Source organism: Polypterus senegalus, chromosome 9 (genome assembly GCF_016835505.1).
Source record: "Polypterus senegalus isolate Bchr_013 chromosome 9, ASM1683550v1, whole genome shotgun sequence".
NCBI lineage: Eukaryota > Metazoa > Chordata > Cladistia > Polypteriformes > Polypteridae > Polypterus > Polypterus senegalus.
This window is the reverse complement of record NC_053162.1, coordinates 89,643,799-89,670,725: the sequence shown is the minus strand read 5'-3', so window position 1 is coordinate 89,670,725 and position 26,927 is coordinate 89,643,799. Positions and strand designations below refer to the sequence as shown.

The window sequence follows — 26,927 nt, the reverse complement described above, 5'->3', positions numbered from 1 at the left end:
AGTTAAAATCCAAACCCTGAATGAATACAAACTCACATACCCACACTTCCTGGCCTGTTTAAAGGTTGCTTTATGTTAACTGGTTATCATACATTAGCCCAGGATAAATGAGTGTGAGCATATGTGTAAGTGTGCACAAGTAGCCCAACCAGCGCTCGTCACTGCCTTTTGCTTAATGTTGTAAAAACTGGCCCCTGCGTCCAGTACCCTAAGCATATTCAGAAAGTTACATTTACATACAAGGTTTTGGGATGTGTAAAGTGATGGAGACATTGAAAACATGTCCATAAAGCAGTGAGGAAGTAGTAGTAACTGATGTGGCCCTTAAACCAGTTCAAGCTAATGGGGGAATGGAACCATCAAATGCAATGGCAGCAACCATCCCAATCTCACACACATACTACACCCACACGTACTTTATACTGGACCGATTTAGAATTACCATTTAACCAATCCATTTGATGCGCCCATCTAAGAAGAACACCATAAAGAGCATATATTAATAATAGCTTGCTGATTTACAAATAATTCCCATTAAATATTATTACAATTAGATTAATAATACTTCCCAGGTTGCTTGTCCAGCAGTTCAGCATCTTTTAGCCCGGGTTATGCACACTATTGCCAATTTAGTGCCTGTTACATCTTCAAGTATGAACTCTTAAACACTTCTCTCATAAAATGTTCTCATCTTGAAATGAGCTAATGCCAATTTCCTTCTAGTCTTATGTATAAAAGATTTGTTTACCCACTGACTGCAAGAAGAGCTTGTCACTTGATCACTCCATTGTTCTTTCTGTTTAACATATGCTCCATCTGTGAACTGCTTTTCTTTCTTTCTTTCTTTTTTCTTTCTTTCTTTCTTTCTTTCTTTCTCATTCTGTCTCAAATGGGTCAACAGTCTAAATACAAACCTGCAAATGGCAGACTACAAACATAAAAACTAAATATTTAGCAGTACCTACCAAGAGGCCAGTTGTCTGTAGTTTCTATCAGACTAACACCTAAGAAATGTAAAAAAATAATATCAGATGTTCTATCTGTTTGATGACAGTTATATCCAAATATGTAATCAATGTAAGTAGAAACTGAAGAACTGCTCCATGAATTCTCTTAACTTGAACAGATATTTGCAAGATTTACTGAGGTCTGCCTATGAACAGAGTCTGGTGATGCATGGTATCAAGTCTGCATGGTATACCTCTGCATGGTATCAAGTCCCAATCCAGACTCTTTTCCTATGTAGTTCCTAGATGGTGGAACGGGCTGCCCACCTCCAATGTATTAAAGAAGCAACTGAAGACCCATCTGTTCTGTGAATATATGTCTAATTGAAAAGAGACAAAAACATCCATGACTATAAATTATTAGTTATTACATATCTTCCGTTATGGCAATCAACTTTTGCTACCTGTCCTATTACACTTGCTGAACAAACAGGTCCTAGCTTACTCAATATTGTTTATCTTTTTTGTAAGTCGTTTTGGATAAAAAATATATATATTTTTTTTCATAAGTAACCAGCATTAATTCTTCTGTCTTGAAGCCAGGCATAACACAAGTTTCGACTAGATTATCTAGCCAAGAAAATAAATGTAAATGCAAAAAAATGTAAAAACAAGAGAGAGTATCAGAGTAAGAGCAACCAAGTGCATCCTAGGACTTAAGGACATGTCGAACTCTGACTAACTTAGAGAATTAAACCTGTAGAGTCCCGAGCAGAGGAGAATGGGACTTATCCCAGATATTTAAAATCCTCAAAGGCGTTGGTAAAGTAGATCCAGCAACATTTTTTCATCTAAAGGGTGAATCATGGACATCAGTGGAAATTAAGGGAAAGTGGTTGTAAGACTGAAACCAGGAAGCACTTCTTTATGCAAAGAGCTGTGGGACTCTAGAACAAACTACCAAGCCATGTCGATGAAGCAGAAACCTTGACAACCTCTAGGAAGAATCTTCTTCTTTCAGCTGCTCCCGTTAGGGGTCTTCACAGTGGATCATCTTCTTCCATATCTTTCTGTCCTCTGCATCTTGTTCTGTTACACCCATCACCTGCATGTCCTCTCTCACCACATCCATAAATCTTCTCTTAGGACTTCCTCTTTTCCTCTTGCCAGGCAGCTCTATCCTTAGCATCCTTCTCCCAATATACTCAGCATCTTTTCTCTGCACATGTCCAAACCAACTCAATCTCGCCTCTCTGGCTTTGTCTTTCAACCGTTTAACTTGAGCTGACCCTCTAATGTATTTTCTTTCTTTTTGTAATTTCTAATCCTATCCATTCTCGTCACAACCAATGTAAATCTTAGCTTCTTTAACTCTGCTACCTCCAGCTCTGTCTCCTGCTTTCTGGTCAGTGCCACCGTCTCCAACCCACAGAACATTGCTGGTCTCATTACCGTCCTGTAGACCTTCCCTTTGACTCTTACTGATATCCGTCTGTCACAAATCACTCCTGACACTCTTCTCCACCCATTCCACCCTGCCTGCACTCTCTTTTTCACCCCACTTCCACAATCCCCATTACTCTGTACTGTTGATCCCAAGTATTTAAACTCATCCACCTTCACAAACTCTACTCCCTGCATCCTCACCATTCCACTAACCTCCCTCTCATTTGCACACATGTATTCTGTCTTGTTCCTACTGACCTTCATTCCTCTCCTCTCTAGAGCATATTTCCACAGCCTCTAGGAAGAATCTGGATGACATATTGGGACAGCTCAGCTCTTAGCTAACCAAACAGCCTTGATGGACTCAATGGTCTCCGATTGCATGTCAAATTTGTTTTGTTGCTTATGTTTCTATGTATGTTTCTTATTTTAGAATAGTGAAAAGTATCTAGCATCAGGCAGCAGTAGAAATATGCTTTTACTCTCTAGAAATAGAAGCAACAAGTTGTGTTTAAGAGATCTTATAAGTAACCAGCATTAATTCTTCTGTCTTGAAGCTTGGAATAACACAAGTTTCCACTAGATTGTCTAGAGTACTGCATCATTGTTTTAAATTATTCAAGAGAAAATGTAACCCTGTATACCATATGTTAATTTTGCCATCTGCTCTTTATGGAGGTAGATAAGATTTTTTTTCCAGTCAAAGTGCCCACTACTGTACTTCTATAAAACTGAATTACAAAAAAACTACAAAGCTTTACTGTCATATCAATCCACACAATGTGTGTACCTTTGAAGCAAATTCATTGTATTGATTTTTATACATCTTACAAAGTATAATAAAATTACCATGAACAGTCTGCAATAGAACAATATATTCTAGTAACTTGTTACATAAATGTCTGTTATGTCTCACAAATCAACAATGGAGACCCATCATCAAAGGTGATGCATAGTTGTATAACGTATTAGGCAAAGGCATATTTTTTCTGTTCTGCATAGGTATTAAAGTTTTTCCTGAGGCTCTAGTACTGCTGATTTTCCCAGCTGCACAAACATTAATTATACAAAAATAAGGAAAAAAGATCATTAGCATTTTAACTTCCACCAGATTAGCCAAAAGATTAACATTTCATAGCAACAGTTCCTAATTTAAGTGAGTAATGTTAACTGAACTAGGCTTTATATTCTGTACCCTCTAGCTGCTTATCCTTTCAGAGGGTCACTGCTCAAGGGCAGGCGGTATCACAGCCCTATCACGGGCCAGTAAACACAGGATATGTGCATGTTCGCGGTGAAGTGTAACCATAGTCCCTTGACACATCCCACATAAATGCATAGCAACCATGAAAAAGCTACCTAGAGGAACCAAAAATCAGAACTCACAATCAGGACACTGTGCCTCTTCCAGAAAGGTCAAGATCCAGTGCAGGGTAATTGAAACAAAAGAGCTTTTAAACCTGCTTTTCTGGAATCTGTGTTAAATAGTAACTCGTTTGACATATCCCAAATGCCTTGTATTGAATATAAAGCATTTAAAAACAATATACAAATAAATGATTACACTTATGTGGAATATGCAATGATTTAATAATAATTATGTTTTGATTTTAATTTTCATATAACATTAACTGCAATCACACAATCAAATATGTGCACAGATGATTACCCAGTAGGGAGGGGTTCATTATTGTACATAGGCTATAATCAACTACACTTATCTACAAGTACTTGCATGACAATCATAAGTCCACTATAAACAATTTCTGACAGATAGCCAAATATTAAAGAAACTCCTGAGATGTAACAAAATCAAGTTAATTACTTGATTACTTACAAAATGGATGCATTACTGATATTAAGGGTACTGTTAGGCCATGTATAAAGTTACAGTAGAGTAAAGCATATGTGAATAGTGATATTTATTGTCAGATGCTACATTGCTCAAATCTAAGCACCTAATGAACCAATAAACCATTTTAAGGAATGTTTTCTGTATTTGCATATAGTAATAGGGTATTGTACCATGTTAGCCATTATGGATGCAATGAGAAGCCAAGAAAAATGACACCTTTTATTGGCTAACTGAACAGATTACAATATGAAGAAGGGGCCTGATCTGCCTAGAAAGCTTGCATATTGTAATCTTTTTAGTTATCCAATAAAAGGAGTCATTTTGCTTGGCTCCGCACTGTATTTGCATAGGAAGACTACAAGATCCCCTCCTTATCCCCACCATCGAAGAGAATCACTCACAGCATGCAAATAAAAAAAAAGGGTTAACTTTATGCTATCACTGAAGTGAAACACAAGTGCTAATTATTGAGCCAATCATGCCAACCCAAGTATCCTGTCTCTGGTAATTCAATAAGACTGTCTGAAATCATTCAATAGCTTCAGACAGCCTGAAAAAGAATAAAAGGATCATTATTTTGCTGGCTGCAGCACCCAGGAAGACAGTAAATAAACACAGCATTTTAAAAGCATTCTGATAAAAAATGAATCTCAGAAAGTGCCTATACATCTTCTATACTTACAGCCTGCTTACTCAGTATTCTGCCTTTTAGTAGGAGAAAATGGCAGAAAATCTTAAAACATACATATTTGAAATTGTGCCACGGTGCTGTATGTTGTAAAGCTTCTTTACATTCAGTATTAGATGACACATTGTACATATGCAATACTTATTTATTATCAATATTTTTTATTTTTAAATGAGAGAAAAATTGCAAATAAATGCTCAAATTGTGCTGTTCAGTCTCACTATTTGTGGAGTGAAAGCTATTGTCCTTATTCTTCAAATTATGCCAAATGAATTTTTTTTTATATATATATTTTTAATTTTATTGTAATCATTCCACACAAATAGATCAATTTTACAAAAAGTAGGAATGAAAACAAATCAACCCCCACCCCTGAGAAAGAGAGCATGGCCAACAGAGTAAAACTTAAAGCTATTAAAAATAAATAAATTGATGAGTTTAATAAGCGGATAAAGATAAATGGAGAAGAAAAAGAAACGGGAAGAACATCTGCTTCCTCAGTGCTTTAACAGCTTATTCTAAAATATTATTGATTAGATCCTGCCAAGTTTTGAAAAATTTCTACACAGATTCTCTAAGTGAGAATCTGATTTTTTCCAATTTCAAATAGTATATAACATCAGTTACCCACTGACTTAAAAGAGAAGAGTTAGGATTCTTCCAGTTGAGCAAAATAAGTCTGCATGCCAGTAGTGTAGTAAAGGCAATCACAGTTTATTTTTCCTTCTCCACTTTAAACCCATCTGGAAGAACACCAAACACAGCTGTTACTGAGTTAGGAGGGATTGTGACACCAAGGCTGACTGAAAGGCACTTAAAATTGTTTGTCCAGAATGATGTTAATTTGGTGCAGGCCCAAAACATGTGATCTAGTGTTCGCTGGGGCTTGATTGCAGCGTTCACAGGTTGGATCTTGCCCTGGAAACATTTTGGACAGTTTTAAGATAGATAGATAGATAGATACTTTATTAAGCGAGACAAATGTGATCGATATATAATTTTGAGTTGAATAATTCTATGCTCGGATTCAGGAGGAACAGTGTGGTTTTCGTCCTGGTCGCGGAACAGTGGACCAGCTCTTCACCCTTAGCAGAGTCCTGGAGGGTGCATGGGAGTTTGCCCGACCAGTCTACATGTGTTTTGTGGACTTGGAAAAGGCATTCGACCGTGTCCCTCAGGGAATCCTGTGGGGGGTGCTCCGGGAGTATGGGGTACCGGACCCCCTGATAAGAGCTGTTCGGTCTCTGTACAACCGGTGTCAGAGCTTGGTCCGCATTGGACAGTAAGTCGAGCCCATTTCCAGTGAGAGTTGGACTCTGCCAGGGCTGCCCTTTGTCACCGATTCTGTTCATAACTTTTATGGACAGAATTTCTAGGCGCAGCCAGGGCGTTGAAGGGATCCGGTTTGGTGGACTCAGGATTGGGTCACTGCTTTTTGCAGATGATGTTGTCCTGTTTGCTTCATCAGGCCGTGATCTTCAGCTCTCTCTGGATCGGTTCGCAGCTGAGTGTGAAGCGGCTGGGATGAGAATCAGCACCTCCAAATCCGAGAGCATGGTCCTCAGCCGGAAAAGGGTGGAGTGCCCTCTCAGGGTTGGGGGAGAGATCCTGCCCCAAGTGGAGGAGTTCAAGTATCTTGGGGTCTTGTTCACGAGTGAGGGAAGAATGGAGCGTGAGATCGACAGGCGGATCGGTGCGGCGTCCGCAGTGATGCAGGCTCTGCATCGGTCTGTCGTGGTGAAAAAGGAGCTGAGCCGTAAGGCAAAACTCTCAATTTACCAGTCGATCTACGCTCCTACCCTCACCTATGGTCATGAGCTATGGGTAGTGACCGAAAGAACGAGATCGCGAATACAAGCGGCTGAAATGAGTTTCCTCCGCAGGGTGTCTGGGCTTTCCCTTAAAGATAGGGTGAGAAGCTCAGTCATCCGGGAGGGGCTTAGAGTAGAGCCGCTGCTCCTCCGCATCGAGAGGAGTCAGATGAGGTGGCTCGGGCATCTGATCAGGGTGCCTCCTGGACGCCTCCCTGGTGAGGTGTTCCGGGCACGTCCAACCGGGAGGAGGCCCCGGGGAAGACCCAGGACACGCTGGAGGGACTATGTCTCCCGGCTGGCCTGGGAACGCATGGGATTCTCCCGGAAGAGCTGGAAGAAGTGGCCGGGGAGAGGGAAGTCTGGGCCTCTCTGCTTAAGCTGCTGCCCCCGCGACCCGACCTCGGATAAGCAGAAGAGGATGGATGGATGGATAATTCTATGCTTTGCGCATATGGAGCTCGAGTGAATTCGCTGCATTGCTAACTTCCACTCCTTTTCTGATATGTTGAGTAAGAGATCCTTTTCCCATTGTCCTCTTGGATCTTTGAAAGGGAGGGACTGTAAAATAATTTTATATATTGCAGAAATGCTGTCTGAGTCCTCGAAACTGAGCAATATTTTTTACAGCATAGAGGAAGGTGGGAGATGAGGAAAATTGGGCAGGTTCTGTTTAAAAAAGTTTCTAATTTGAAGGTAGTGAAAGAAATGTGTTGCTGGAAAGTTAAATTTGGAATGTAATTGTTCATAGGATGCAAAGCAAGGTTATTATAGTTAACAAAAACAAAAATCAAAACTGAAACTATTATTAAAAAAACATTTTCGTAAACTGAAATAAAAACCAAAATGAAAAAATAAGACTAAACAAAACTATTAAAGTTGCTGGAAAGGCTAACTGAAATAAAATCATTTCTGAATGAATATTCTTGATATTAGTCTTTATCCCTTATAACTCTAAAACAGAAAGTCACACACCACGAGCCACCCGCACATATTCAACCAGTGAACGGCGGCTGGTGACGAAATGCATTTGCAGTGACAGAGCAATCTGAATTCGGGTGTGTAAAGTGTGTGAAATAGAAAGTGATTTACATGCCACCTTTCTTTGCGATTGTTGTATATCAAGATGTAATTCAAACAGCTGAAATCAGAATGTACTGGTCAAAAAAACGTTTACTATATGGACAGAAAAATCATGAGTGAGTAATGTTTCAGTTTATTTCTCAGGTGACTGCTTTTTGTTGACAGCAATTCACCTGCCACTTTGCACAGGAGAAATCGTTTTTACTTTCTCATATACGAAGTATAGAGAAAGTATACTAATCATGAAAAAAATCAACCTCAATATTTTGATGGACCTTGACATTAAAGACCTCCCAGAATCCAAAAATACTGTTTTTTTGGAATTGTGTGTGTGTGTGTAAACACGATATCTCAAAAACATAACTAGATAGATCGATAAAATTTGGCATGTGGCTGTTACACCACAATTGTAGATCTATATTAACTTTTGGGCCAAATCCATCACCCGGAAGTGGTACGTTACCTGAACATATACTCGATTTTTTTTTTTTTTTATTCATGCAGCTGCAGAGTCTGATTTATTCAACTTTACTTTTATTATAATTGTTCAATATATTATTAATTTGATTTGTTGTTGATGGTTCCTTAATGTACATAATATAAAAATATAATTGTCTTACGGTTTACTCCTCAAATATCCATCCCAATATCTGAGTACACAAGAAAGTCTAGGGGAGACCACTCCCGGTTTTTGAAAATTAAATGGCACTGATCAAGAGACTGACTAGGTCATCATACAAGATCAGCATATTGTTGCTGACCAATGACTTTTGCTTTAAAAACATCATTTAACAATGAAGCGATTCAAACAAAGGTAGGTTGATGAAGAGAGTCTGCCAAGTAATGAAAAACTAAACATACTAATGGGTTTTTGTATCTATTCTATATTTATTAATTTATCTTTTTTAGTTCATATTCACAACTCAAAATACCTGATATTGTGAAAGTAATCCATTAGCAGAATTATATTTTTAAAATATTTGTCTCCCTTTTTTCAATGTTTTTCTCTCTCTCTCAAAAAAGATAGTTGAAATATTATATTCTCTTTGTTCTTAACATCAGCCATATCATACCAATTGCATGTCAGGGATTTTTCCTGCCTTACATCCAAACCTGCTGCATTATGCTCCAGGTTTCCTGCGATCCTGCTCTGGATAAACAGGTTTAGGTAATGTATATATTGTTCTTAATCTCAGATGCTATCTCTGTCATTTTATGCCTGTCTGTACTCCTATTACCTGCTCTTGCTCTGCTCATTATGGGTTTACTGTCCTTTATGTTGGGCTATTCAAGTCTCACTGCCCCTAACCTTAACACTACATGCTGGTTTTTCTTTGTTTCCCTCAATACAGTTAGGTGGGGTCTGTACACTGATTCAAGTCTAAGAGCCCTGTTCTTCCTAAGCCCCCGTGATTTTCATGAGAAAATATTTTAAAAATTATAAAATTGTGAAAAATTGTTCATATTCAGTTATCTAGTTTTGATTATGCTTGTTTTTATCAGACAAAAACAAAACCAGATAGTAAACCATGTAGTGTAGTAAGCTTCCACTAACATTAAACTCGTATCCAAATCTGTTAAGTGTGCAGTTCTGTCTGATTGTGATACAAAACTAAACTCCATAGAAGCTCCATGCCATAATTACTAAAACTAATCTGAAGTTAATAGATATAAAAATAAAATAGAAATGCCTTTGTGAAGTAAAACCTAAACTAAAATTAAAAATACATGATGAAGGAAAACTAAAACTAAACTGAATTTCCAAGTAAGGTCAGAAAAAATGTAGAAATTAAAACTAATATAAAAGCCAAAACTATAATAACCTCAATGCAAAGATGTTATCTATATAAAAATCTCTAAGTAATTTAATCCCAAATGTTTTCCAGATATTAAAAACTGCATATATTTGCGAGGGTTGAAAAAGGTGGTTCTCATCCAGAGGTGCCACAGATAAAAGATTCTCCATCTTAAAATGCTTCCTACATTGGTTCCATATTCTGAGTGAGTGAAGCACAATTGGGTTATTAGTATATTGGCAATAACTTACATTTATAGGGGCACAAAGCAGGGAATATAAAGTACTGCAGGATTTTATTTCTATTGCGCACCAAGCCTGTGTATGTTCATCTATTTGTGTCCAGGTTTTTATATCTTGTATGTTTGCTGCTAAGTAATAAAACTGAAAGTTAGGTAGAGCCAAGCCACCTTCTGCCTAAGGTCTTTGTAGGGTCGCTCTTTGGATATGTGGATGTTTTGAGTTCCAAATAAATGAGGTTGTGGTTGAATCTAATTGCTTAAAAAATGATTTATTGATGTATATGGAATGTTTTGAAATAAAAAGAGAAGCGTAGGGAAGGATATTCATCTTAACAGCTAGAGTGAGATGAAGGGTTGACAATCTATTCAAGTCTTGCTTAATTTGTTCCATACACACTGCAAAATTTTGTTGATAAAGAGCTTTATAGGCCAAATGAATTTAAAGTAGATATGGGAGTACTGCCTCCACTCCAGTTTTGGGACTGGATATTAATGTGCAGCTGAGGCTTGAGGGAGTATGAAGCATGAAACTCAGGGGTTGCATACAATTTTTTAAATGTAATGATTAAAGGCCTACTCATGTGCAGAAAAATGTGCTGCTAAGTTACCAAGTGATTTAGTAGTAATGCAAAAAGGAAACAGCCCAATGTGTTACAAGTTTTGCTGGGCCTTAATGCCAGCCTAAAATGTGAAACAATAATCTCAAGATGAGCTTTCACCTCCCCTAACTCTGCACAGTGAGTATCAGTTTTGTGAACTCAAGCATGTCAAGAAAATGTTCTGTCAACAGAGGTGAAGCAGTCTTACTTGATTGGCTCAGTAAATACATGGCCATTAACCAATAGATCTGTGGGCATGAATTATTTTCTAAACAAAAAGCTGGCTCCAGTTTGACAATCCTGACCTGAACTGGGAGTCCCAAAAGCACATAAGGCACATAAACACTTCCAAAAATCACCCTTTGGGGGGATAACCGTCAAAACTCGAACTAGAAACAAAAGCAACCTTGAAGAACCCTTATCAAATAAAAGGTGAATTTGTGAATTTCCCCTTGGGATTAATAAAGTATCTATCTATCTATCTATCTATCTATCTATCTATCTATCTATCTATCTATCTATCTATCTATCTATCTATCTATCTATCTATCTATCTATCTATCTATCTATCTATCTATCTATCTATCTATCTATCTATCTATCTATCTATCTATCTATCTAGGTTTCATTTTTACCAAAAATACTCTGTAGCACAAGAAGCTCCATAGACCACTAAAAGAAGTGTCTGAGAAGGCAAGGCAATCCACATCAAACACAGTCCCAATGCAGAATGCAGAATCTCAAGGCAAGATCAAATAGGTTCAAAGTTCAGGATATCACAATAAGCACAAACCACAGGAAAACACAACTAAACACTCCACCCCCCAAAGCATTCAAAATGAACTGCCAGAAACTATGGAAGGCCCTCCAGTTTATAGGGTGGAGGGAAGTTCTTGGTGGTGATTGGCAGGTGGCCCCACCTCCTGGGGAACCACCCCTAAAATCTACATGGTATATAACACAGGCTACATATAAACATATACAAAAACAGAAATAAAGAATGAACATTGTGTACATAAATTAAAGAATCAAAAATGATCATTAAACATGAACTTGAATCCCAGCCAGATGAGGAAACCTGAGTGAGATATGACAAAACCCCTTTTTTCAGAATTTCACAGACCCTTGAAGAGCCATTTAAAATCCTTAACATCTTTCCTTGCCTTTCCATCATCATTTTCTTTTAACTTTTTTCTTCACTTTTGTTGCTTGTACAAGGACTGTGACTCAAACATCTTTGCGATACCATTCTCAAAATTTAAAACACCAGCGTGCTAACAATATGATTTATTCACAGTAGTGTCATACAAAATGTACAAGAAATTAAAATAAAGACAAAAACCTACAAAAGGAAATACAAAGGATCACTAGAAGGACAAAAAAAAATCAAGGGAAACAGCTTAGGATCACAATCCTGTAAACTAACAAATAACTCAAGCTTGATTGCATAAATTCTAACACTGAATATCTGCCTAAAATAGTTCAGTAATACAATAGTGCTAAAAACTGGGAATGAGAAATAAAGTGACTTAAAATTTGTCTCTCAGTGTTCTTGCTTTTTTGAAAAGACCATAAGAATTGACAGTTTTATGCAGGCATGTTTATATAGTTGAACGACTACATCCACATGTTGTAACGTACCATAATTTTATCGTTTTCTTGTTTGTTCATGATTTTATTGTTGCTATTTGTTTAACTTTCGCCATTCTGTTGTACTGAAGCTGTCATTTTGTATTTCATGCCATCATTTGTTGATGTGATATGACTTTTTTAATGTCATTGTGTCACTATGTACTGACATCATTACATAATTGGTATAAAACATAGCCACTCCAGAAAGCACATATCTGTTTTTGAGGACCAAAGAACACCTGAAATCTGTGAAGATTGTTCTCATTTTTTACTTTGAAAAGCCTAAATAAAAAGAAATGTAATGATTTACTTCATGACATAGATAGATAGATAGATAGATAGATAGATAGATAGATAGATAGATAGATAGATAGATAGATAGATAGATAGATAGATAGATAGGGTGTCATTTCCTAAGAAGAATATGGTCCAAAAATGAGTTTTTTTTGAGGTCAATGATTATGAATATAATGTTCTTTTTGATTTTTGATCCTTTACTAGGGATCTAGTCCTTAATGATCCTCTATCAGAGGACGAAAAGTGACAAATTTCTATTACAATCAAGAATATTTATATTTCAAATATTTAAACTGATGTGCACATTTTTGTATTTTATATACATGACAAAATTATTCTTGTTTATTATGTACTGCTACCTTAAGAAGTAAATCATTACATTTCTTATGAACATTCCAATTTAGGGCAGCTTATCCTAATTCATACTTTGCTTTTAAATACTTTTATAACTTCTGCAATAGCAAAAATATATTTAAGAAAATGTGAAGTGAAAAAGGTAATTTATCTTTTGCTTGAAGCCTCAGAAACTCAGGTCAGACTGCAGATCTGCTCACTATTTTTGCAGATTCTCTCTGTGTAAATGTAGATTTTCCCTTGGATATTTTGTTCTCCTCATATATCCCCAAAATAGTTTTAAATTGGCCTGGTGCATTGTGCCTGAGGCTCTGGAGATAGAGTCTTTAGTCGGCATAACTCTAAAATGAGAAATGTGTCTTCAGGCAATAAAATGGAGTATCTGATTCATATGTGATTTTCTGTGTTTAGCATACTTAAATCAAAATTAATTGGATTTTGAAATAAAATTAACTTGAGGTATACACATATTCTAGTCTGAACATGGATAGAATGGGAATAACTTACTTTGCTATCATTTTCTTATAAGTTAACATAAGAATGCAGGTGGTCTCGTGAGGTTTATATGAAGCTTTGTTTGGTCAAAAGGTGTCTATTAATGTATCACTTGTTTACCTGGCAGCTTGTGGGGTAGCCATTACCTAAGCACTGTGTATGCTTTTGTTTTACAAGGTGATCTCATACCAGTCTGGCAACATTTTTTCCCCAATTAGATGCTTTGGCTCAGGAAGAAAGAGCTTTCATTAGAGTTCAGTTTCATGTTGAAGGTGTTCAGGCTGAGTTGATTTGCCTATCAGTTTCAAACTTATCCTAAACTATTTGTCAGGTCATGAATGGCAGGAGAGTTTCTTTGCTTGCATCCTCAGGTTAATGATGGACAGTTTTTGAGGTGGTTAAGAAATCATGCATCAGGCACTGGGAGATGGATGAGTTCAAAGATATATGCCTTCATTGAACTTTGTAGTTTACTCTCCATGTATGGGCACATCCTTTTTCTGAACCTACTTAATGCCGTTTTGTGCACTGCAAGATTATTTTATGTTCTTCGGCCAAATGAAGCACAAGAAAATTAAATACACAAAAAGGCCAGGGGCCTCATGTACAACGCCATGCGTAGAACTCGCACTATAACATGGCGTAAGCACAAAAGCCGAAATGTGTTTACGCACAGAAAAATCCAGATGTAGGAATCTGTGCGTACTCCAACTTCCACGTTCTTCCGCTACATAAATCCCGATCAGCGTGAAAACTAACGCTCGTGCACGCGCATTATGTCACGCCCCAAATCCTCCCAGAATTACGCCTATTTGAATATGCAAATCAATATAAATCGCCCTTCAGCGCAGCCTTCTGTGAAAAGACAATGGGAAAAGCACGGGGGAAAATATAAGAATTTCAGCGAATACCAAGTGGAGGCAAATGAAAAACATACTATTTGTTCAAATAAACCGTGGTATAATCAACAAAAGGAAGTTGATCGAGTGACATAGCGTGTTGGAGAAACTTGAAAGCTCACGTTCACATTGTCACACAGTGCCGGAAATAAAAAAGAAGTCACATATCAAAGTCGCCGTGAAAAGCCGAGTTGTAAGCCCACTGTCTGAGTGTCATATGAAAGCTTATTAGGGTACAGAGAAAAAAGGCACACGGTGGGGAAAAAGCACGAAATGTCAACTTCAATCTCGACATTTCCACTTTAATCACGTAGTTTATTTTGTCATTAAAGTAGAACATCATAAACTTCATCTTAAAATCATTTAATTAACCAGTTTCTCAAATCACATCATAATTAAAGTAGCACGTTAAATTCTTTGTTTTGTATTTGATCTTCTATGTGCTCTATGTGTGTGAATCACTACTTGCTTTTTAAACCGGCTCTCTTCCTCCAACTGGACACAGAGTCCATTACATTCGTAATATTACAGTTCTCTGAATAACTAAAATACTGAGATGTATACGTGATATCATTTTCATGATGATAGGAGTTAAAGCACGTTATTAAGCATGTGTTTCACTTCGATGAAATAATTTATTGCAGCAGTACAATCAGGGGCGGCTCTAGGCTTGTGGTGGCACTTGGCAGAGGAAGAATCGGTGGCTCCTTCGCCCGCCCGTCAGTAAGGTAGCTTATGCACAACGTCCGTTGCGGACACTGCATAGCCGCCTCGTGCTCATGACACAAGCATTTAACTTTTGCCGAAATTTGTCGCTGTGTTTTTAGCTGTGTTGTTATTTTCTCTTTCTGTTTTATATTCAATATATATTGGCGTAGCCGTCACTACAGTCAGTGCTTTTCTTTCCCCAAGTAACCGATTGCCATACAATCAGCTCTGTAATAGACGTTAAGCCATCTGTAGCTTAGCGCCGATTCTTCAAAACGTTTAAAGAACATTGAAATATCTTCGTAGTACATGTTTAATTATTCTATCCTTAACGACACTCCCAGTGAAGAATATAGATTATTTAAATGAAGTTAAAGTTTCTGAACTGCGAGGTCCGTACAGGAAAGGCTTTAAAACATTTTGCAGTGGCTGAGACAGCGTGTCCTTGAAACTGTATACCGATAATTCTCTTTCCGATCAGCTGCTGCTGTGATTCACACTCAGATACAGTGATATAAATACTCTGAGTGGTGCAGTGAGAGAAATATTGAAAAAGATGATCCGCTGTGGCAACTCCTAATAAGAGGAGCTGAAAGAAGAAGAAGAAGAAGTGAGAGTAACAATGCTAAAGCAGTTATGGTATTTGGAATACTATGGATGTTCCCTCTACCATTATATTGTTACAAGTTAATTACAATCAGATGCATTACACTAATAAACAATATGCGGTTAGTTTCAGTGTATTTATAAAGCCACGTCAGGAAAATAAGGTGCAACCACACAGGAACAGTAGCACTGCTTTGACGCTGGGTGCCGCCAGTCTGCAAAACCGAGCGGAGAACTTGCGTACGACAAGGTATGAGGTACCGTGGAAAAGTGCGTGGATTTACGCCAAGTGTAGGTTTTATACATCGCGATTTGAACGTGGAAAAGTTCTTACGCAACGTTTCTGTGCGTACGCACCGTTTATACATGAGGCCCCAGACCTTCACTAATTACAACTCTGGGACTCTGGATTAGACCTCATTCTTATCAGCCTCGCCTCATCTCAAAAGACAGGCTTCAGCCTGCACAGGTCAGGTCAGATTTAGGGTTTTGTTTGATAGTGACTTTAACACAGAATTTTGACTTTTGTTGAGTGTTTTGGTTTTAGTTATTTAGTGTTCTATATCTCTGGACAACAACCTATTGCTGACTGTTTCTACCTTATAAAAAGAAAGATACAACATTCCTCCCTCATAATTAATCTGCAAATCTGTTTGGAATTGCATCATTGCAATGAAAATTAATTCAGGGCTGAGGGTTAAGCCTCTTCTCGTTTCCTCTCAGTTCCTTTAAGTAAGCATTTGTCTGTTTTAATATTTAGGAAGAGCATGTTTCTCAAAAATGCTTGCAGATGCCATTCACATCATCTGCAGATCACCAATATAGAAATGAGCTTAGAGTGAAAAAGTAGTTCAGTGGACGAGCAAACAGTAGTCAGAGGATTTACAGTGAGCATTTAGTGAGCAGGTAGGGCAGCCCACCAAGCAGTAGAGGACACCCTAGATGTTTCATTGCAATTTCAATGGTGTGTACAAAGCAAAGGTTATAGGGTAAGCTTGCCAACTATATACCTACTATAGTTTCTTTTAATTGTACCTTTTCATTTCCATTATAGAAGCAACTTGGTATATTTTAAAGTAAATGTACTTAATTTGAAATCAGTTTTGCTATCACCTTCATTCTAGGACAGGGGTGGGCAATGTTGGTCCTGGAGGTCCACAGTGGCTGCAGGTTTTTGTTCCAACCCATTTTCTTAATGAGAAGTCAATTATTGTTGATGAAGCACTTATTGTTAAAATGGCATTTTGATGCTTCAATCTAGTGGTCTTGCTTGTTAAGGTTCTCCACCCTTAATTGCTTATTTCAGTCTTCCAAAAAGCTGCATTCAGTGTTTTAATGGCTCCTTATTAGCAATAAGGTACACATGACAAAAGAGCAAGCAGTTCTACATCTAACTTGTTTCCATTGCGTGGATTCCTCATGCACTATTTGGTTTAGTGAAGCACTTAAGAGAAGAATCTGAAAGACTGAAAATTACCCGCTGTAGGCTTCAAATCATTTGTGTTATTTCCACAGAAAGGAAAAAATCTATAATTTAAGAACATTACATTGCAGACTAACAAGCAATAAAATTAAAATAGGTCAGACATTGGCAAGGATCAGTTTCTAATTAAGCACTTGGGTTGGAAAAAAAACCTGCAGCCACTTCGGCCCTCCAGGACCAACACTGCCCACCCCTGTTCTAGGAGCTATGACAGACCTGGTTTTCTAGCTGTATTACGGCTGGCATCCTGGTGTCTTTCTAGATGAAGCAGCGGACAAAACAATCCATCTTGTTTTATACTACTCTGTTTACAGTAAGCAATAATAGCACTTAAAGTGTGTCATTCAATCAAATCAACCAATCAAATTGATTTGATACTTTATATAGCACCATTATCAGCATGCGTCAATAAAAGGCATTTTACAAGTTTAGAAAATGACAATTCAATGTTACAATATAACAGCTAAAAGGAGCAATATTAGGATTGACACATCATACAAATAAGTAGATACAAGATATGTAACACTGGCAGTCAACTTGGAAAGTCTACCGGATACTGTAGATTTTGAGCAACAAGTCTACAACAAGCATAAGGAGCTACCAAATCCAGAAAAGCTAAGGTGTTATATTAGAAATCTAAGTACATAGCAATAATGAGGACCCATAAGGATCGGACACATCTAAAAAAACAGGATGGACTTAAAAACTATGTGTAAAGATTAAGGTATTATAGTACAGCCACTGTTACATAATTAAATGCAAAGAAAAGAGGAAGCTTGTCATAGAGAGTGACTGCATCACAATGTTAACAATGATCGAGTCACTTGAGATAAAGGAATTATTTTAGAGCTTATATATACTGTATGTATAGTCTGAGGCCAGCAGCAGACCTTAAGAATCAGGAGTCAATTCCTTGGTGTGGATGAGCTTGGGTGAAAGCTATTAGTGAATCTATTCTTGGTTACAATATAACCCAAAGAAGTAGGTATGCGAATGCCAGTTTCTGAATGGCATTCAGCCTCACATGGAGTTCCTGAGAAAGGCTGACCAAACTGGATTAATATTCTATATGCTTTACAACACTACTGCCATCACTATTGAAAGAACAGTAAAATAAATGCTTTGACAGACAGAGTGAGGAAGAAAATGCAAGCTCAGTATGACAGGACGCAAAAAAATATATCTACAGACACGTTGAATCTGCACTGTCAGCATGGTGCTTTTCAATTTATGTCCTCTTGGGCCTTGAGAACAGCTTCATAATTGCCTGCTTGTCACAGTAATTGCCTGTTACTCTTTTTGCACACATTTCCATCAGTCCCTGGATGAACTAATGAATTCTCACGTGATGCCACTCTCCTAGCTATGGTTAATTTTGGTTTTCTCCTCCTCAACAAATCTCTGAAGGCACGCAAAGCAAGGTACAGTAGAATGCTGTTTGTTTTAATGTAAAGCACAATCTGACTCTTAGAAAAGAAATGTTTCTACAAATACAGAAGTCACTATGACATAAATATCATCAGTTGTGCCAGACGAATGCATTGATAAAAATAAATTACACTGGGCATGGTAAATTAACTGGAAACAATGCATTGGCCCAGTATGAATCTACTGTGGGTATATATGTACTTTTCTTCTGCAATGGACTGGTGTACTGGTTCAAGCCTTGAGCTCAGTGCTACAGGGGTACGTTCCAGCTGCTTATTACCCTGAAATAGTCATGAGGGTTAGAAACTGAATGGGCAGATAGATGATTTGGTATTCACACAGAATAAGCACTGATATACAATATGCAATGCAGATGCTGTATATGAACGTTCAGCCATTTAAGTACTGCCGGTCACAGGAGCAAAACACACCAAAATTATTCGATTGAATTATAAAAATACTTGAAATATCATGTGCCTTATTCATATGATAGCATTTAGATTTCCTTCAAGAATCAATATAAACGTTTATTAATTGATTAAATTGATATTTTTGAATCAGTGATACACATTTAACATGGACTCTCTTGGCTACCTAGGGATACATGGAGCAAAAACATTAAAAATAAATATAAAATGTACCCAATTTACCAAATAACAGCATGCATACTTCCAAATACAAATTCAGCAAAATTCAATTGCCAGTGTGTGAAACGACAAAGCCTAGCAACAGGAGTGCACCAATGCCCTAGAGCAGGGAAGCAGCCTTAATCTACTTTTATCCTGACGCAAATTCAGGAAGGATGCTGCTGTGGCGACCCTTGCTGGTGGTATTGCTTCTATTGGGAATTCATGCCACATCGTTTCTTTTTAAATTACACATATTCCTGTTCATGTGTTTATTTATTACCAAAGGGATACAAATATATCCAAACATATTACAAGGCACATTTCCATTTCAAGCAAAGGTAACAGGTTTCTTTCATTGTCCAACCTGCTATATCCTAATGAAAATTATTGGCACCACAGATGCCGTGTTTAAACAGGATAGACTTACAAACTACATTGTTGGTACAGCAAGCTCAAGAACAGTAATGCAAGGCACAATAAAATCTTAAAAAAATAAGAAACCAAAAATGTTTTCATTGATATGCATATTTTATTTTAGGGTTTAAGCAGTGTAGTATCAGGTATAATTCAAAAAAGAATTTGAAAAAGTCAGTCATCAGTCATTGTCCAACCCACTATATCCTAACTACAGGTTCATGGAGGTCTGCTGGAGCAATCCCAGCCAACACAGGGTGCAAGGCAGGAACAAACCCCCGGGCAGGGCACAGGCCCACCACAGGGTGCACACACACACACTATAGGATTGCCAATGCACCTAACCTGCATGTCTTTAGACTGTGGGAGGAAACCCATGCAGACATGGGGAGAACATGCAAACTCCACGCAGGGAGGACCCAAGAAGCGAACCCAGGTCTTCTTACTGTGAGGCAGCAGCACTACCACTGCACCGTGCCGCCCTTCGTTATGAATTATGGACAATGGAGTTTTTATCCACAGCCCTGTTGGATACCACGGGGGCCGCTAGAAGGTGCTGCAGGGAGGAACAACGATGGTTTTCCCTACAACCTGGAAGTGCATCCGAGTCACATGGACAAAGGGAATGACGTGCTTCCGGGTTGAAGAAGAGGAGTTTTTATCTGACCCGAAAGTGCTAGGAAGTCACATGGACTGAGGGTTCAGAAGCACTTCCGGGTCATGGACTATATAAGGGACTGTGGGAGATCCCAGAGTGGAGCTAAGCTGGGTGGCAGGGTGGCAACGCATCTGGGAGTGGAGGATTGGCTATTATTGAGAATTGTGATTTATTATATGAGTATTGTGGAGAGTAGGGTGCTTTGTGCACTTATTTGTGTTAATAAAGTCAATTATTGGACTTTTACCTGGTGTCTGACATATTGTCTGAGGGTTCAAGGGGACGACAGCGCCCCCTATCTGTCACAAGACATTTCATGCTTTGCCTAAAAAGTCACACATTCTATAGATTTCCTAGGCATTCTGTACAATACCTGTTTTTCACACATGGCTGCTAATATATATATATATGTGACTTTTCATTGACTTTTTCAATATGTTTTGTTATCATTAATATATGGTTTATTGTCCCAGACAATGTATTTTGAGTGCAGTATCTGTATTGACATTTATTTTTATAAATCCTATTTTCATTTTGTAAATCTGTTTTTATTTTATTGTTTATGTTTTTTCTTTTTCTCTATAATACTTGTTTTCTAATTACATTACAGTTTACTATTTATTATATAACCAGTAATGGTGCATGGCACAATAACGTGCAGTAAACACACTTGACTTGAGCATTCATAGTTTTTATCCTCTTTCTCTGTCTCTGTTTAGCATTCATTTGCTCAGAGGTTGATGTGCTTGCTGCTTCCTGAGAAGCTCTTCTTTTCTCCACCCTAGTGGCCCGCTTCTTCTCTTCTTTCTTTGGCATCTGTTTGAGTTAAAACTGATTAAGTCAGTATTTGTGTTGCAATTACTTAGTACGTTTCCCTTAATTTTTCACTTAAGCTGGCACTTAAGTCTTCAATCTGCCTCAAGAATGATTTAACATAAGAAGAGGTAGGGGAAGTGATGGCGAAGGAGGTAGGGATGAGAACGGCAACCGAGAGTTGATTCTACAATAAAATAAAATAAAAATAAAAAGAGGAATAACCTTGGAGGTCAATCATCACCCCAAAAGAAGATAGTAGACATCACGTAGTATATGTGTACCACATTTAAGTTCAATAGTTCGGTTTGCGAGCTACAGGTGATTTAAAATCCTGGACTGACAAATGAACAGCCATGGTAGCGTATTAAATATAAAGATGGCATATTTTCTTTAATGTTTTTCTTTGATGTACAATATTTTTATCCATTTTAAGTTCCCTGATTATCCTTTCTGTTTGTTGGTCAGGCCTGATTTTGGTGATCCTGCCAATGGAAGGCCATTCAGAAATTCCCAGGTACCATGTTACCCTTATTTTCTGGTAAAGAACTGGGAACCCTTACTTCCCAGTCTGCTAAAGGTTGACAAATTGGGTTTTATAAAAAGAAATTAAATAATATCTTGTTTTATTTTTTTCCATTAATCTGCAGGTGCAATAAGATATTCTTTTGATGTCAGCATTATTGCTTTGTTTTAATTGTTCTTCTGAGATGTCTTATGAAAACCATTTTAGTTTTGCTTTTCAGCCACATCCTCCATATGAAATAAAAATACCATAATACTCATATGTAACTATACAAACTTAAAACAAATTATAATTGTTGATGTTTGAGTGTAAGCAATTTATTATAAACTGAAAAAATAGGCTTACAGGTTCACATTGCAACTCTGACTTAATGTGATAAGAGGCGGCAAGTGAGTCATGTAAACAACTGTAAAGGAAAAATTAATGGCATGTTTACCATAAAAGACTCTATGCTAAGGAAGCATTGATTCACTGAGTTAAAGAATTAATGTTTGTGATGAAATTCGCCTCTAGTGGTTTTGTTGTCTGCTAAAGGGACAACTGAACAGTTTAATTTAAATATATAATCCATATATGGATGTCAATGCTGTCCTAAAAGTTCACCAATAACATATTATTATACAGTATATTACACCAGTTTTAAGGAGCTGTATCATACACTGAACACTAAACCCAAAACATATTAAATCATAGACATGATCAAGACAAAGACATAAATAAAAAAGAAAGTGAAACAGACTATAAAGTATTCCATAAACCTGAATAAAATGACATCTTTATGTATTTTACAGTAGCTTGAACACCCTGAAAAAAGGAATGTCTTGTGTTTTGATTTTTTTGTTTTTGAAACTGATAGAGCTTTACAAGCACATGTAACCAACACCAGCACAAGACAGAGAGCTCTTTAGCTCAGCCATGGCATGATGAATATGAGAGAAGGTGGCAAACAAAAGAGCTCAGAGTTACATAAACTAAACTGATGAACAGAAAAGGAATGAAGGAATGCCCAAATTATATTAGAATCCGGTTATACAAGATTTTGGGCTGCACAATATGTGGTGGTTTAATGTTCCTTTTGTCCCACATTTTAAAAACAAAAATAATTTGTTGAGCTTAACTGATATTTAATTCAGTTACATTTTTGTTATCTATGCACTGTAATTATAGTACAGGCACATAATAAATGGAGCAATGGAGGTACAATGGTTAGTGCTGCCACGTCACATCTCTGTCTGTGTTAGTTTTTCTCCCATACCTCACATGTTAGATTATTTGTAAATCCTAAATTGGCTCAGTATGAATGACTGAGCCCTAATATGAAGTAGCACCTGTCCAGGGTTATTTCCTGTCTTATGTCAAAAGCTGCCATGACAGTTTCTACCTGGGGGCTGCACTACAAAATTTGCTGTGATGTGACTTAAAGGGACACTCCAGCCAAATTTGATATTCTTGTTATTTTTTACTTAGCCCATGCAGTTTGTAGTGATGGCCAAGAAAACATTTTAATCTCATGTTTTCATGCAGAACAGAAGGCTCTTCAACATCTGAGTGCATCCAATTTTCGTTTAGTAGAATGTTTTCCTGAAGTGGTTTATTTAACAATATTTTAGTAAAAATGCATGTGTTTGGGACATTGTGAGCTTACGACTGGATGATAAGTAACGTGAGATTTTTTTCATGGACTTTTTGGTATCGTTTGCTGTTTGTCCAGCATTGGACACCTTAGACATCTGCTACATCAGACATCCTGTTCAACATTAAGTGTAAGATCAAAAAAAGTTTCTCTGTCATCACTACAAACTACATAGGGTAAGTAAAATGTAACAAAAATATCATTTTTGGGTGAAGGATTACATTTAGTTAGGCCACTTAATATGACAAGTGAGTTAGACTTTTTTTTATAATTTAATGGCTTTTGTTAGACTGGGTTATAGAGGGCCACAGCCTTTTAGATTACAATGTAAAAAATATCCAGTGAAATGCTTGCATTGACTGAAAGGTAATGATGTGGTCAGAAGCTTTTGGACTAAAATGTTTATTTGAAAACTTGTGCGTTATCCTGTTTTCTTATCATATATCAGTTCATATTTGCATGGTATGTCTTGCATATTTTATGTAAGGCTTACATCAGAACAGGTCATACTCTAGTGCTGGATAAAAAACAGAATAAAGAGAAAATGCATCAATGTGCAAAGAGTACAATGTTAAATGCAAAAGCACCAATAAATATGTATATAGAAGTATGCTTATACATTCTTTTAAAACATGGCAAGCCTTTTCACATAATGCAATTCATTTAAAGTACTGCTATCAGAAATAGTGTTAAAAATAAGATGGTGGTACTTTATAGATTAGCACAACTGCCTCTCTGGGCCACAGTCCTATGTTTGAATCCCAAAGTAACTTAATTTTCCTTCAGGTACTGTGATTTCCTTCCAAATCCTTAAAACATTCACCCTGACTGTGTATGCCTTGAGATGGACTGATGTGTCCTAAACCATGGCTGATTACTGCTATATTCTGCAGTTCCACTTTCTAGCAGCTATAACCATTAACTGAATAAAGCATCTTTGAAACTAGTTGGATGAAGAAACAAGGCTATGGACACTGTCATTAAAAATATTCATTCATTCACTTCTGCAACCCTTTTATCCAGTGTAGGAGGCAAACCTGAAACCGAAAGCCACACCCAGTTCCACACAAGATACACAACCATTTAAACCAGCATAACATAAACCAGGATTGAAAGCATAGTTGTACAAATGTACATCACATTATTATTAGTATTATTAATATGAACTGTGATAGCAGACAATAATTATTTGGGAGTCTGTCTGTAGGTTTTAACAAATGTCAGCTTATAATGAGCCTAAACAAAATAATTCTAAAACCACTTCTAAATGGTAGTAGACTTACTTTTTGAACCCTAGCAGCGGGGCTTTATACAGATTGCCAATTACCGAAAATGAAATGAAAAAACATGAAAAACATTAGGGAGACATTATTAAGTTTACTGCTGTCTGTTTTCATTTGTACTTACATATATGTATTTCTGCTTATGTGTGAAATATCCTGTAAAGCCATACTAACTATTCACCAAGGCTTTTTATAATGGGTATCATATGAAAGCCTCTACACTAAATTATTGCTAATTTGCTTACAAACTTTTAGAACTATAATATGTTTGTTTAATGCAAAATCATTATTTTTGTCCCCAAGTTTTATTCCAGGTCGGGGTCTTCTCTGTATTCATGTTTGAGTATATTTCAGTTGGGTCTGACATATTCTTTCATAGTTAAAATCAAGCGATTAGTTGTACCTGTAAACTGCTCACGTGTAAAAGGGAGGCAGCTTTGTTTGTGGGAATTCAGAAAAGAAATGCAATGTTATGGTGGGTTCCATTCCTTGTACTCTTTGTTGTGATAGATAGATAGATAGATAGATAGATAGATAGATAGATAGATAGATAGATAGATAGATAGATAGATAGATAGATAGATAGATAGATAGATAGATAGATGTGAAAGGCACTATATGATATGATAGATATATAGATAGATAGATGTGAAAGGCACTATATGATATGATAGATAGATAGATAGATAGATAGATAGATAGATAGATAGAAAAAAGCAACATGCATGCATATATGAGTGTTAACCTCTTTATTATTTAAATATATTTGATAATTTATTTTTTCCTCTGTTGGGTTCTGTTGACACGTAGAAGGGTTTCTGTGTGGTCATTGTACTTTCCATTTAATATGTCCATGACAACATCAGTTTTTCTGTCATCTTAGCAGCTACATTGAATGTGGCAGCCAGTAATGGGAGTGTGTGCATGGATAGACTGCTATGCAAAACTATCAGATATTTCATAAAAAAGAGAGTTTCTCATATGGATTTTTTCTAGACTTTTTGCACATTAAATATAAAATATCTTTTAAAATTTTAGATTCATGTCTTTGGAACAAATAAAAATTTAAATGACAACAAAGGTTTTCCAGTTCACGTGCTCTGACTTTTGTTCACATTGGCCTGGTGAGGCACAGACTACTGTGGGAGTCTGGTGACCTGGTACAAGCCATATCCAGTACTACCAGTATAAGCTTCAGCCCTCTGCATCCTTGATGAGAATTTAGTAAGTTTGAGAATTAATTTATGTATGTACAGTATACACAGTATGTATGCATAAAATAAAAATAAAGATCTCCATCTGACAGATAAATTTTACCTAGATAGACTTTATATTATTAGAATACACATTTCTTTTCATGAGTTCAAGTTTTGTGGATATTGCCATATTTATATTCTAGACTTTTCAACATGGTCAAATTTGAATGCGCATTTTCCAATTTCTTACCTGCCCTTCTGAAACTGGCTGTTGAGAATGTTTCCTGCCTCCATCTGTAAACAGAAAAAAGGTGGACTTTTAGGAACACACATCTAAGCATATGAATTACAAATCAAACAAAGAAGTTAAACAAACAGTAAAGAAGCTCCATACATAGTGAGTCATAATATTTATTGAATTGCATTAATTGAGGATTACCAGACATGCACATTCATATGCCTTTGTGTTAATACAGTACAGATTATATCTTGCAGTTTAATAAATATTACTGGTAGAGCTTTATAAAGGCAACTGCTCTGTTTTCTTCCACCAGAAGAAGATGTTGCACTGAATTGAACACTAATGCTTATTCATATATTTATTCATGTTTATATGAACTTAATCCATTTTGGTGTCATGGGTGTTGGAGCTAATCCCAGCAGCATTGAGAATAAGGCAGATGGGGCACTAGTCCACCACAGGACCTATTCAAACACACACACCACCACCATTCACACTCACAGAAGCCAATTTCAAATCATCATGTAACCTGACACAGCCATCTTTGAAGATCAGAGGAAAAAACTGGAGCACCCAAAGTGCCAATCCATCACAGAACGATGGAACATAAACATATTGAATTAAACAAAGTTTAAAAATGTTTTATGGTTGTAAAGAATTTTTGCAAACTGTATATAAATATTTATCATTTGCTGCTATATTTTCTAAACAAATGTTCATCTAGATAACTCTTAGAGATAGTTAAAGAAAAGCTAGCTTATCCTTGCTACCACTGATACAAATAGTATTCATATAAATACAGTTGGGGCAGCACGGTGGCGCAGTGGTAGCACTGCTGCCTCGCAGTAAGGAGACCTGGGTACACTTCCCAGGTCCTCCCTGCGTGGAGTTTGCATGTTCTCCTCGTGTCTGCATGGGTTTCCTCCCAGGTTAGGTGCGTTGGCGATTCTAAATTGTCCCTGGTGTGTGTGTGCACCCTGCAGTGGGCCGGTGCCCTGCCCGGGGTTGTTTCCAGCCTTGCACTTTGTGTTGGCTGGGATTGGCTCCAGCAGACCCTTGTGACCCTGTAGTTAGGATATAGTGGGTTGGATAATGGATGGATAAATACAGTTTGACAGATGTAATTTTTAAGATCATACTGAGACAAGTGTAATTACAAGGGTTTG

At 37.1% G+C, this 26,927-nt stretch overlaps 1 protein-coding gene across 1 annotated transcript in view; it reads right to left on the bottom strand.

Moving 5' to 3' along the window:
* Nucleotides 1-26,927, bottom strand: part of spire2 (spire-type actin nucleation factor 2) — a 192,266-nt gene that overhangs the window by 150,111 nt on the left and 15,228 nt on the right. The window contains exon 2 of the mRNA XM_039763456.1: nucleotides 25,771-25,814. Within this exon, the coding sequence (XP_039619390.1) occupies nucleotides 25,771-25,814 (44 nt within the window). The remainder of the gene's footprint in view (nucleotides 1-25,770; nucleotides 25,815-26,927) is intronic.